General features: G+C 37.1%; 1 protein-coding gene across 1 annotated transcript; it reads right to left on the bottom strand.

The window, feature by feature from the left end:
* Positions 1–977: 977 nt before the first annotated feature.
* LOC147512964 (uncharacterized) lies at positions 978–13,431 on the bottom strand. Its single transcript, XM_086595943.1, is given in 20 exon segments — positions 978–1,373; positions 1,520–1,668; positions 1,771–3,402; positions 3,404–3,569; positions 3,571–4,085; positions 4,518–4,808; positions 4,879–4,895; positions 5,489–5,726; positions 5,908–6,261; positions 6,647–6,939; positions 6,942–7,828; positions 7,956–8,483; positions 8,858–9,210; positions 9,318–9,534; positions 9,635–9,890; positions 10,252–10,579; positions 10,718–11,923; positions 12,143–12,778; positions 13,171–13,274; positions 13,391–13,431. Coding segments are annotated over 19 exon segments (8,391 nt in total). The 5' UTR covers positions 13,258–13,274; positions 13,391–13,431; the 3' UTR covers positions 978–1,135.
* Between the last annotated feature and the right edge of the window lie 991 nt (positions 13,432–14,422).

Genomic DNA, 14,422 nt, shown 5'->3' with positions numbered 1-14,422 from the left:
GCTCCACATCCGCATCCAAATTGTCAAATTTGCGAACAAGCAGGTGATGCGACCACGAATGCGACCACCTAGAGTTGGAATTCCGGGAAATTCCGACGCATTTCTTCAAATTTGAAGAATGCGACCACGGATACGTCCACCTAGAGATCCTCTTAGCTTTTAAACCACATGGACTACAAGACCGAGTAAGTTATAACAATAACAAAACCATACAAGATTCCGAAGATTTATGGCTTCTGTGAGTAATATAAAACTCCGTTTTTGGTGTTGAGTCTGCTTCGAAAGGAAGGAGAAAATTATTTTACTCCTATCTTCTTAATACATCTATACCATATCCACCATATTTACAACTTTTTGTTTACTCTTGCTAAAAAAAATCTAAACAAAAGATTTATCTCATTCTCTCTCCACATCATTCCATTTTTCTTTCACAAATTTTTCATTTATTTTTCCATAAAAGAATTATATATGGTGATACTCCAAATGTAATTTTATATCCCTCCTATTTCTTTTCATCTATGACAAAACAAAAAACAAAAAACTTCACACACATTTCTGAAAAAAAAAACCCCACAAAAAGGTACAACTTCTACAATTTCTGGTTTCATTGACTATTACTATCATCAATATTTTGGTTTGTAATATTGTTGCAATTTGTAATTGCGTTTTCTGTTAATAAACTCTGAGAGAATTGTAATAAAATTTAATAGTTTTTTATATTGATACATATTTAATTTTGGCGCCAAAGTTGAAAGAAGATTTGAAAAGAAAAAAAGAAAAAAAGAAAAAAAATGGAATTACTTGAAGAGAATATGCATTCGACTGGATAGTATATACGCTGTATCCTCTTAGAAATAACCTATTTGGTATTAGTATATACGCTGTTTTTTACTCTGGCACGAGTCAACTTCGATATTACATGCATTTAATCTGTTGTACGTAGTTTCTCACTTTCTCTACCATATATTTCATAGAAATTTCTTAAATAGGTCTCTTTTCCTTTGGATTAATTTAGATTTTTTATAGAACATGTCTAAATAGGAGACCAATGGATCAAACAATAAACTGCAGTTGGTCAGTATTCACAAATACAGAGTAAGTAGTCTATAATGTAGACCTGTAGTTACAGAACATGCTACTTCTTGCTGCGGCGTCTACTGTTTTTTTTCTTTGAAGGAGGATTTCCCTTCACCTCGTGTTTCTCCTTCCCTTTGTTGCTAACATGTTTTGCTGCTAGCTTAACATTACATTTCGCAGTCTGGCTACTTTCCAAGAAGACTGAATCCAGCCATTTCTGCAGCCTTGGTCTACTTACCTGCAAATTGTTAAAAACTTCTCCAATTCTTTGAGTATTACTCTTATGGTCCTTGCTACTGAAAGAACAATAAAAAGAATTTCAGCCAACACTACACTAGGGAAAAAGGTTAATACAAAAAAAAAGAATTTACTGATGAAGGCGTATATACTTATCAAAAGGAAACGAAAAAGGAATACAATTTTAGCATATATCGTAATTTACCTCACACTTGAAGAAACTGAGAGCTGCTTCAGTTCATCGAGTATGTTCTTTGCTTCTACAAAAAGGGTTCCATCATTGTCCCAGGAGGCTTCCTGATTGTACTTAGTTGTTGCAACATCAAGGATGTGAATGCAGGACTCTATTTCCAACTTCTCACAAGAAAGGAAACTCTTAAACAAGTCTGTAAGGCAAGAACACATACATAACAATCAAACTATCACACTAAATAGTGTATATGACCATTTTCTTACCTTAATATGAGGATCATCGCCAGTATCGCCCATACTGTTACCACGCGTCCTTGAACTTAAACTATCAACGACAATCCAAAACGCCTGATAAGTTTTTGTCAAATCCAAATTCTCTCTTTTGTTCTCATTCCCCATGACCTGATCTTCTTTGCCGATCACATCAGTATCGCATGGGGATGGACTTGGACTTGGAGTGCTTAACCTTCTAGTTTCCAATCCAAAAGTGTCTTCTTGGACTTGCACAGCTTTAATTGGGAACAGTACCTCCAATATTTCCTCTCTGTGTCGAATCACGTTTAAATCTATCACAAGAGCTTCGGAGCAGACAAATCCTGGAAATTCATTTTCCAATCTCACAATAATCAATGGATCCTCAATTATTTTTAGTGCTTCAGCAAGAACATTTCCAAAGTTGTCCTTACTCCCCAGAAGAAGAATCTCATGAAAAGCTGGAGGCAGCTGTGCCTTAATGTCATTCCTACCTAACAGAGTTTCCAGGAAACCAAAATACTGCCCTGTGTTTAGACAAATTAAGCTAAGTAGTATAATCAGTCGTAACACCAGCAAGGGGTTATACAGTTCTGCATTAATCTTGGACTGTTCAAGCCATTCAAAAGTCTCCTTGCTATTGAAGAGAAGCTGATCAATGATATGAACAACAAAACTGTGGCACTCTTCCATAAGCACGGGATTTTTATTTTCCATAGATCTGCTGGACATTTCGTGCCATTTCTCAAAATATAGTGTTTCTATTAGAGAAGATTTTGTTGTGTAAAAGTTTTTCTGCGAAGAAGATACCAAAAGCAGGAGGCGTTCGACAAGATAGACAAAACAATGCGGTGACATGTAGTCAGCTTCTTCCCGCCAGTTGGCATAGAAAGTATGTTGCAAAGCTTCTTTGAGCTGAAAAGCAAGAGACAGCTGCTCCAATCTCGAAACTAGATGATCCTTGAGCTTCATAATGAATAACTTCCAAGGCGTGTCTATGTTGACGAACCTTGCAATCCTCTCATATAGTACATCAGTAAGCTTTCCATAGACAAACAACAGCGCCACAGTCCATCCGATTTTCCCGTATGTCAACTTTAACTTGAAGTCGACATTTTCAATAAGAACTTCATGAAGTAGATCCCCAAAAACTTTGGTGGCTCTCAGAGACACCATATTTTTCATCATCATCTGTCGCTTGTCTAGCGGAAATACAATACCAAGAAAGTTTCTTTTTGATGTTTCAAGGAATTTTGGCACCTTCTGAAGCTCTGAAGTACCAACTCGCCATTTACTGAACTCCATAACATGCTTTGTGACTTGATATATGTGAAGAAGGACCCTGCCTTGACAAAATTTTGAGAAAGAATTCTGAACAGAGAATTTATGGAGAGCATCCAAAGTCTTTAACACTCCCAACCCAACAGAAATAACTTCTGAAATCCAATAACCCCTTGCAGCAACTGCAAGATGGTGTGCATCCAAACAAAACAAGTCTCCTGTCCTTGTAAGAAATTTTTTGTCAATGTTTTCCAACCATTGGCCATTAACTCTTACCCAAGGGTAGACCAAATAGTGATTTCCATCCTTTTTCCGTACACCAATGTAATCCAAACAAAATTGTTCAGTAACTATTATGTTTATCTTCGTTTTCCTTTCCAATATAGTTGATGTAATCAAGTATAATCCCAATCCTCTCGCTCCAAAAATTCCAAGAGGATAACAATGTATCTACAGACACAGTGTTTCTTGAAATCGAGTCTTCGCATGCTTATTTGTATTCAATTCCACTTCCAGTTCCCACACAAAGTCTCGGGCTGGAACCTAAGATGTGCACCAAGAATCTTCCAAGCAGTGATAATTTCAGCTCTGACATTGAAAAGTCTTTCTGCATTACTCAGACATTTTCCCATGTCCAACAAGCTACTTTGTTGATTTGATAATAGATCAGCCTCCAAACAAACGGACTCATAAAAACAATCTGAGACATTGATTGCAAACTTCTTTGCTTTCGCTAGAAGTTCTTCTTTATTTGTAAAATTCTTCAAAGGCCATCCTCGGCTTCCAGTTGCCCAAAGTGAGTATCCAAGAACATACAAAAGAATCAACCTTGATGCAGCCTCAAAATGACCAGCCTTAGCTTGCAGATCAGCTTCAGAAAGAACATTCCCTTTCTCCATAGCAATACTGGCAGCCTCCATAAAATTTCCAGCCTCTTCCTCCAACAGTAAAAGCTCATCGAGGTAATTCAAAGACCTTAAAAAAGTGTTCTTTGATTCCATTGAATGGAATTTCTTAACAAACTTCATCATAGATTCTGTGTTTTTCTGCTCATGAAAGTGAAGTGCACATCCTCTCAGAAAATCCTTTTCCAATTCTTCTAATTCCAGACTTTTTGTCGTCATGTCAACACCTTCACAGTCATTTCCTTTCCAATGTTGGATGAAGTTCAGCCCCATATCAAAAGTTTTCCCTTTGTGCATGCAGACAAACACTTTGAAATGTAATTACCCTTAGCGTATGCTTCAGCTGCGAGCGACCAACACTGAGCAACAGAATAAACGTCACCAGCATCTTCAGCAAGACCTCCTTTTAGTAGCAGAGCAGCCTCAGAACGATGATCCCTTTTCTCCCTCGCAATGTTGGCAGCTTCGAGGAAATTTCCAAACTCTTCCTCCAACAACAAAAGGTAATCTAGATAATTCCTTAACCTCAAAAACCCACGTATGGAATTCATTGAATGAAACTCCCTAACAAACTTCATCATATTTTTCGTGATCCTTCTTATCATGATAGTGAATTGCACACTTCTTCAGAAAATCTTGTTCCAGTGCTTGTAAACTGTCGACGTCCATATCAACACCTTCATATGCATTCACTTTCCACTGTTTAATGAAGTTCAACCCCATGTCAAAAACTTCTCCCTTTCTGCAAGCAGAGAAACACTTTGAAATGTGGTTGCCTCTTGCATATACTTCAGCTGCATGATTCCAACACCCAGCAAGAGAAAAGCAGTCACCAGACTCCTCTAGTCTAGAATCTCCACATTTCTCGAAAGTAAATAATACCTGTAGCAATAATAGCAAAATTTAAGACCAATGACATAGCATTCTCTAGAACACAAAGACCTAATTTTCCTACCAGTATACTGTACACCAATGAGAAGTGATAACATATTTAAAACAATTTAAGGTTGAAGAACTTGAAAAACTAATAAGTCCTATAGCAGAGCTCAAAGTTTCATTACTACAATGTTCAAACTCTTGAGTTATGGAACAGAACTACAAGAAAGCCAAAAATATGAAACAAACGTAATCGGTTTCCTGTCATGTAGATCAAGCATCAATCAATCTAGTCAGACAAACGATTCCAGAATTGAAGAAACATAAGCAAAAGTCAGCGTCAGTTGAAATAGAGAGTTCGAACAAAGTCACATTAAATTCTTCAGTACATACAGAATTATAGACATAGTAAAATGATCCCGTAGAAACGATTTTCATGGTTTCGTAGAAACATGAAGCATTCGACATTCTAGTACACCCAAAGCGCAAATAACATTCGACATAAGTTCAAACTAATTGCATCTTCGAAACTATGATAACTGCAATAGTTTTCCCTAAAGTCGATGTTTTTTCTTTCACACTATGATTAGAAGAACACCAGGAAAAAAAATGAAATACCTTGATTCAAAGAAAATGTTCATAAAGTAATTCGAGTCTACAGTACAAACCTGCTCTTTTATATTCCTTCAATTCAATGAAACACTTCGCAGCTATCTCATCTTTGCCGATTGTTTCATACATCTCTGCTGCCTGTGTAAGGGCAATACGAGCATGTTCAGAATTTGAACCACGCAGACGGTCAGATGAAGCTCGAAGGCCAGCTGCTCGTGCCCATTTCTCTCTATATGAGTCTCCGGCTCTTTCAAAGCACATTGTAGCAACTTCAAAGTTACCCTCATTAAACAGCTGTCCATAATATAAACACATAAGGCAATGGTACAGTTGTATGAGTCACTACATCAAAATCTAGATATTAGCTCTAGTAAGAGACTAAGAGGTCAAGCTAAACATAATGAGTATTTGTGCTAAAGCAATCCTCCAGGTCGCCAAGATCAGTAATTACATAAAAAAAAAAAAAGCTCCGAACCTTAACACCGCGTAAGCTCCACTCTTCCTTGCTGCTTGCAACTTGCATTGCTTGAGCAAGTGAGTCATCAAGTTTCCTAGTTTGAACAAGGAACAACTTCTTCCAATAGTCAAACATTGGCATCGAAAACTCCTCCATGTTCTCACAGATCCACAACCTCTGCCTTGTACGAGTTATTGCCACATATAATTGCTTCAGTTCAGAGCAGAGAATGTTATGTTTAGTCTCATCAAAACTTGGAAATGTTCTAGTTGAGGTGGATTCAAGCATATTTTGCTCATTCATGTATTCATAAACAACTCTCCACTGATTTCTCAAAGGTGATGTACCGAAAAAATTGTACAACAACACATCCTGCAAAAGCAATATAGAACCAACAGAACATAGTCAATAGTATAAAATAAAATAAGAGGTTAGAAACATATTCTAAAGATCGAACTTAGACCTTTTGCATAATATTGTAAATCGAAAACAGAGGTAATCTACTAAAGCTAACTGTGCTAACGTTGATTATTCTATCTAATAAATGTCCACTACTAGGATGAGCACTAGCGTTAAAATCAAAAACAGGATGATGAACATTAATCCAAATTGCAAGGATTCTGGTGAATAGTTATCTATGAAGTGATTATCAATTAAAACAATGTCCTTTGTCCAAAAAATGACTTATTTAAATACTAAGCATTAAAATTCCAGTAGGATGGATACAAAGAACAACAACAATGACACTAACATTTACCTGAAACTCTAGGCCCTTGCATTCAAGTATTGTTAAAACAAGGGCTTGTTTTCCAACATAATCAGAAATTTCTTTCCTTGCACAGTCATCGCGTACTAAAATTACTTGTTCGGCCCCAAATCCGGCCATATACCCCCCACTGATTCCACTATTCCCAAAAATAGTTACAATCACATTCTCATCATTTTCTGATTCGAGCAAAACTGGTGCTTCTCCATATATGAGACTGGTTTCGGGGCTCAAAATATCAACAGATAGTGGAAAGTAGTGATAGAGAATCTCAATAGCGCTCATGCCAAATTAAGTACACCAGCATGGGTACGGAAGTTCTGGCTCAAATGGAAAATGTCAGAGACACGTGGTTGATTGCCACTTTGAAATCCCACAAGGAACTCATTGTAGAAAAGAGACTTTATATCTTGAAACCTAAAATCTATACCCCTGGCAATTGTTTGTGCAGTGTCACCCGAGAATACAAAGCCCTCCTCAGTATTTCTACATATGTATTTAAATAGAGCAATTTGTCTCATGGTTAGATCCTGCACTTCATCAATATATACAAAGTCGATCAGCTGACCACCATAACATCCAAGTCTAAGGCGACGATGCAGATCATTTACAAAATCGGCAAGATCAAAATGACCATTGTGCATCTTCTTCTTCTCATAATCGAGAAAAATATCATATATTTTTTCTCTTTTATCCGTACTTAAACTTGACACCCGTCCCTCAGATAGCAAAACATAATCTTCCCGGCCCAGTTTTCCATCAGAAGTTCTGCCAAATCTAAATCCCCCTTTTATATATGATATTATCTCAGTGAAAACTGTTGACGCATCAAACTTTTTTGTAAGTTGAATATTGAAATGAGGCCAGTAAGAAGAATTAAAACGATCAAAATTGACTTCCTTAGTTCTTATGAACACTTGCAACGGAGTTGAACTTGACGTTCCACTTGTAACAAGAGAAAACTCCCTTACATCTTGGAATCTATCAAAGTATGAGTTTTCCATGCTTCTATCAAGCATCATCAAGAACTTCTGAAAAGTTACAACAAGCGGATAGGATTTCAGTGTAGCATCAGTAAAAGAATCAGGAACGTCCCTGAATTGAGTAGTGTCATCAACGTCATGCATATCAATTGCATTGTGTGCTCCTTGAGATTTACTTCCACAGGTGAAGCTGTACAAATGAAGGGACATAATTAGATATAGAAACCAGAATGTCAGCTTTACGGTTTATGTCAAATGACACCCAGATGCCAAATATATCAAAGACAACAAATGTATAAAACGAAACACACACTAACCTCATTAAATTAGAAATATAGTTCTTTATGGCAGCACAAAGTTTTGGGCTGACTGTGACAAACAATTGGCGTAATACAGACCCTTGGTACTCACTGGTCTCTCTACTATTGGAACAACGAACATCTGTATCATCCTTGACATCAGACAGCCCTTCAGAGGAGAGATAAAAATGGTGTTCCTTTTGAATAAGTTTCATGGTTAAAACAGTAGTTTTTCCAGTTCCGGACCTTCCAAGTATAAAAGTACTTCTAGGAAAATGAATGATCTCCTGTTCTTGCTCTGTAACCTCAAAAGGGAGATCGATTTCTCTACCATCACGTCCAGAGAGCAGCTGGCCCACCATACCAGAAGACAAGGAGTAGAATTTCATGAGTAGCAGACTCTCGCTCACCTTGGAATTCTCAGCGTAACTTCTATTATTACATGTTGTGATACTTGAATCGACACTTCCAGCCTCATTGCTTATAAGTTTCTTATACCGGACAATATCAGAGAAGGTTTGCCAAGTCATTGGGACTTCCAAATTCCTGTAGACACAACCAAATACGCAGAAACTTGTTTTATCAATGACAAGCTAGCAGATAATATATAACGATAAAGATTTTTTTTATCAAGAAGAGTGTCATAAAATGGACTGAAGAATTTAATGAGTTGCAAAATTAAATAACATATTGTGCGCAAAATGACATCTGCAAACTGTCATTGGCACCCACAAAAACTTAACCAGTGATGCTCATTCTACCATTTAAAATCTTGAAATGCATGCCTGACGGTGGCATTAATATAGAAACAAGATTGATGATTGACAAGGACGCTCACTCTACCATCCTACATCTCAAAACGCATGTGGGGTTATCATTACTAATGAAACAAGGTTGATGCAAAGGTTGACCACACTTACCCCTCAATATATTTCACCTTGCATCGGCTGATGAAATCATCTGTGTACATTCCAAATATGTTATCCAAGCGCTTAATAAGTTTCTGAATCTCTGCCAAAGGTAATATATCCCAGATCTTCAACACTTGGGTGTACATAGAATGCTTAACAATGTCAATTGTTGTTATTACATACAAGTGTTCGACCTTGAATTGTTTAACAAGTTGTGAGGAATTCTGACAAACACTGTCCACACTCTTTCTCTTTGGGCGCCAGCCACTAGAAAGTTTCAGCAGCAAGTTAATAACAGACTTCTGTAACTGAGACGACTTGAGATTTCCAAACGATTTCCTGAAGTTATCACTGAATAGAACCTGGAAATATAGAAGGCACAAATGACATGACAGTATCAGACGATATGACAAAAGTTTAGCAACATGACTTGCTAGATATAACAAATTGAGAGAGGCAATCACTTTACCTTCCACCTTGCACTTTTGAAAAGTATGCTATCCGCATTAAGTAAATCATCCAGTTCATCAAGCTCTTTCTTCACCTGCAAGATTGTTTTTGCAAGAGCCTTATCATTATCTGCATGGAAGAAACAATCTCGATCTTTTGCATTATTGACTAATGAAGTCCAGATGGAATCACTATTTGCCAAAGTTGTTCCATTCCCCAATATCCAAAGGCAGTGTCTGAAACAAACACCAAGAAACCAGTGATCAGCATAATTACTACACAATGAGTAGAATACTCAGTGACACGCTATAATGCATAAAGGCAAAAAGCTCGTACTTAGCCCTTGTTAAAGCAACGTTAGCACGCTTATGATTCGAAAGAAAGCCAATGTCTCCAGCTCCGTTGGACCTAACTGTGGACATTATTATGATGTCTTCTTCTCCACCCTGGAAACCATCAATGGACTTCACCTTTACATCGAAGTTCTCAATCTTCTCATACTTTTGTCCAAGTTTCTCGTGAATTTTAACTACCTGAGCAGCATATGGAGAAACAATACCAATGCTAACTTTTTCTCTTAATTTTTCCCAAGCTGTAGCACAAAAACAATGGAGATTAACTTCATGCCATCGTTTCAAAGAAATGTGAATAACTGAAGAATGTAATTAATTGAAGCTATCAATATGAAGACAATGGAAAATTGGACTACATACGGAAAACTGCTGCAGTTGTCATGAAACCGAAACAGAACTAATTAAGTACTAATCTATGACACCAATGGTCACTTTCAAACAAACAATAATTCAAGTTTGTACTGCTCTTGAAGACCTACTTTCTGTCATATTTTTCCTACATAACATGGTGCAATATGAGCAATATCAACAAAGTAAACTAAAATAGTAACATGGATCCACAATCATGGATGTACGCACTAAAAGGAAAAAAAAGCATACCTTTAAAAAGATTCTGCACTATTGTCAATACAACAGCTACTTCCATCAAGTTTCTCCTGCTATGACTCATATCATCAAATTCTTCTTTTCCATCGGAAACACTTATGAAGGAATAAGGACCAAACATAGGTCCTGGGAGATAATGTTTTTCATAGTTATGGTCCTTAACGTTAGGAGCATCCAAGATATCACCGAGATAGAATATAGAATTTGGAAAAAAGCTTATTTCAGGGTGCATTCTGAACTGCATATTCAGGAGGTGCTTTGGATGTCCCGCTGCACTCAACCTCTCAAATAGACTTCTGCCAAAACCAGCAATCTCAGAAACCTGATCATATAAGGAGAAGGTACAATTATCTTTTAGCAATTAAAGAGATGAGAGTAAACTACAGATATAGAATATTCGAAATTGAGGGGAGACCTTAAATGCTTCAAACACATATCCAAGTAGTACAACTAACTATACCTTGCTACGTATCATTGCTGGTAACTGGCACTCGTCACCAATTAAAAAAACATGCTGTATGCCTGAAAGTTGCAAAGGTATTGTTGATTCACTCTCTTTCAATTGAGCAGCTTCGTCAATAACCACCAACTGTGGTTGCTTTGTTACCACCGAATGCAACTTAAACGAACTAGAAGCAGTGCAGAAAATAAGAGAAGCGGTACTAAAGCACAAATCTCTTATCTCATCTGTATCCATATGTCCGGGAAGGTTGAGATCATTAGAAAGCGATTTTAGAAGAATGAGGGATTCACATCTGATCTTATAAAAAAGGTCTAAACTATGGCACTTTACTGTTTCATTCCCAGATAGACCCCTGGAGGAAAGTGATGCATTCTTATTTAGAACTTCTTCTGCAAAGAGTTCCTTTAGTTCTTCCTCAACCACGTCATCTCGAGATAACACACATTCAAAAGAATCAAGCAAACCGAGAAGAATGCTCATGTTTTTGTAATTATGCTGTAATAAGAAATCTGCAGTCAGACAGGTGCCTAAAGTAGTGATACACCTTTTCAGTGGTAATGCAGCTTCAGTGAAGCGTTCTCTTATGAACTTGAGAAATGAATGACCTGAACACCTTCCACTTCCACTTTCTTTCACTGCTTCACTTTCACTTTTTGACGCATTCTCTATAAAAATATCATACTGTGAAACACAATTTTCAAGAACATCTATCAAACTCATAAAGTAATACTTCCAACTATTTCTATCAAGAAACTCAGCAAGCTTATCCACACGATAATCCAAAAAAATCTCCTTAAGATCCCCATCCAGTTGCAAATATTCATTATTTCCAAATAAGAGCAGATCTCCCAAAGAATAAAGTGAATTTCTCATTCCAGGGTCCAACTCATAAGGCTCTTTTACCAGCTTCAGCACTCGTGAAGATAGTTCAGCAATTGCTACATTTGTTGGGGCACATGCAACTATATTGTAGTTCATTTTGAGGAGGACGCAGAGCAATGTACTCACAGTTTTCGTTTTCCCAGTCCCAGGAGGACCCCTGACAAGTTTTACAGTAGATCTGTGTTCGCACTTCATTGTGGAAATACAGCTAAGGACAGCATCAGCTTGAGAGTCATTCAGAGAGGTTAAGCTCACACCTAACCTCTTGGTCTGAATCTCATCCATCTGCATGGAAGAACAGAGTTTGCATGTTTCCTTAATCTGCAAGGTTATTAACACCAACATACAAATTGTCAAGTTATTAATCCTGATTACTTGCATGGAAAGCTTAATATGATAAAGGGAGAAATAAAAACTAAAACTAAATACCATGAAAGGATATTTTAATTTTGTCGTATACATCACAAACATAGAAAGTTTTTGCATTTAAATAGTGAGAGGTACAGTAACAAAGAAAAGTTTGGTAAGCCTATCTCATACCATGGTATCAGGGCTGAAAACCTCCTTGAGAATCTTCATGCTTCCTATCTTGTGCAACGAAATCCATATTCTACTGTTTGTTATTACATTTGTCAGAAAAACTATAAAAACGGATGTCCTCATGCCCCCCTCTCCTATAGTAATGGCCTTCGAAGATTTGACATTAAACTTTTTATGATTGGCATTAATGTCATCGACAACATTAGAGTCATACGTACTAAGCTCATCTTCAAGACCTTTAGATTTTTTCCTTGATACATCAAAATCAGGAACTCGAGTAACCAAAGCAAAATTCCATGTCCTTCCATGTTGCTCTAAATCAGAAGCAAGTTCCGGTACTGTATCTGACACTAAATAAATATCGCCAGGTTTAGGTTTATATGGATCTTTCCCACCTTGACCTAACCTATTTCTCCAAAAATCACCTAACTTATTTCTCCAAAAATCAACTTCAACATCATAAAAGTGGGAGTCATATGGCTTAGATTTTTTTGATGAGATTAATTCAGCATAAGGCGCCTTCGAGATAACCTCCATGCTTGAACTCAACTCAGCACGAGTTTCTTCCAGCAAAGGATAAATATAAGAGCTAAGATATTGATATTCAGACTCAAATGACTCGGGAATTGTTTCCACCTACAAAGAACAAGCAGTAAAGAGAGAGAAAAGAGTGATTAATTTACTCAAATAAATCATAAGACTATTTATCTTATAATATAGTGCAGCGCAATACAGATAGTGTACATGTATTTCCGTTCTAAGAAACCAACAAGTAACATATTTGTTTTGCATTTCACGATTTTTTAATTGAAATGTGTCAATAATTCATGGCATGCTGAATTGATCAACTATCGGAAAAATATAATGCAAAGTAATTAATGGCATTCCATAGGTTTAAGGTAGGTGTGTCAAGTGAACTCAGTTATAACGGTGACTGCAAAATGTTGTGAAAAGATTAAGGATGCACAAAATCACACTGACACACACACTGTATTTTTAAGAGTAGAAAAGCTAGCAAAGACATGGACCTTATCTCTGTAAAGCTCTTCATTGGATATATGTTTAAGAGTCCAAGAAAACAACTGACGGATCAAACCAGTTTCATGTGTTTTCATCGTTTTTCACTCTGCCTCTGCAAGCATCAACAAGCAAACAAATGAAAAAATGAGTCCCGTTAAGAGTTGTGTAAAATAGCAAAAAAGAAACAGTTTCCATCGAAGTACGTTGAAGTGAAGTGAAGTATGATACCATCCGATTAACAAAAAAAGAATACCAGCCCATAGTGATAATGCCAAGGGAATGAGAGGTGTTGTTTATAAGTTGAAGTGAAGATAGAAACGAATAAATCTTTTGACTTAAACAAAAGCATTCGATTCCTCACAACAAAAGCAGCTTTCAAAAAAGTGTTCAGCTCTGCATTTATGATAATTCCTTGAGTGTCTAGGGGCATTTCAGTCTTTAGCTCTAATCGTGGAGGGGAAACTTTCCATTTTAAATGGGTTTACCGTTTACTGGCTGTTTTAGCCGTTGACTGAGGCCTCCAGGGAAAGCCACGCATTTTTTGTCCATGGGGTAAGCCTTGGATATCTAAATGGAAGGCTTCAACTAGAACATACTTCAGATTTGACTAAGGGGAGAACTGGAGAACTGGAGTCGAGAAGTACTGATGAAGTGATATACTGGAGGGCTCCCTAGTAGGGTGTTGCAAGCTCACTTATAGATTTTTCATTTTCTTTATGTTTCTTTTATACTTTTCCTATACTTAATAAAATTCACAGCTCACTTAGCAAAAAAATCCGAGGGGTATGAAAAACGCTTACATAAAATCAAACATTTGGACAACACAAACATTCACATTACAACATACCATAAAACGCAACACTAAAGAAATCACTCCTTGATCCTCAAAGCAACCAATATAATGTGTGGAGACCGGCCTCAGTAAACAATCTTAAAGAGAGAAAACCAAAAGTTTTGCGAATTGTTGATTTGGCAATAATGCCCAGAGGCACTCCCCACACATGCATGCACGAAACATGCAAGGTGATATCAAAACTGAACTATTCCGGCATGACAAAGAAAATGCCCGTGAAGTTAAGTATAATAACATGGAAACTAAGAGAGTGAAGCTGCAGTTGTGCAAGAACAAATCCATTCTGAGGGAGAAAGATTTCAAATTTTGAGTTTCATGTCAGCAGCAGGCCGGGTGATGCAGTGTGTACAAGTGTGTAGTACGTGGTTTTGGGCTGGTTTTTAATGCCATGTCGTGATATTTCGACT

Source organism: Coptis chinensis, chromosome 3 (assembly GCF_015680905.1).
Source record: "Coptis chinensis isolate HL-2020 chromosome 3, ASM1568090v1, whole genome shotgun sequence".
NCBI lineage: Eukaryota > Viridiplantae > Streptophyta > Magnoliopsida > Ranunculales > Ranunculaceae > Coptis > Coptis chinensis.
This window is presented reverse-complemented; position numbering and strand designations above follow the sequence as displayed.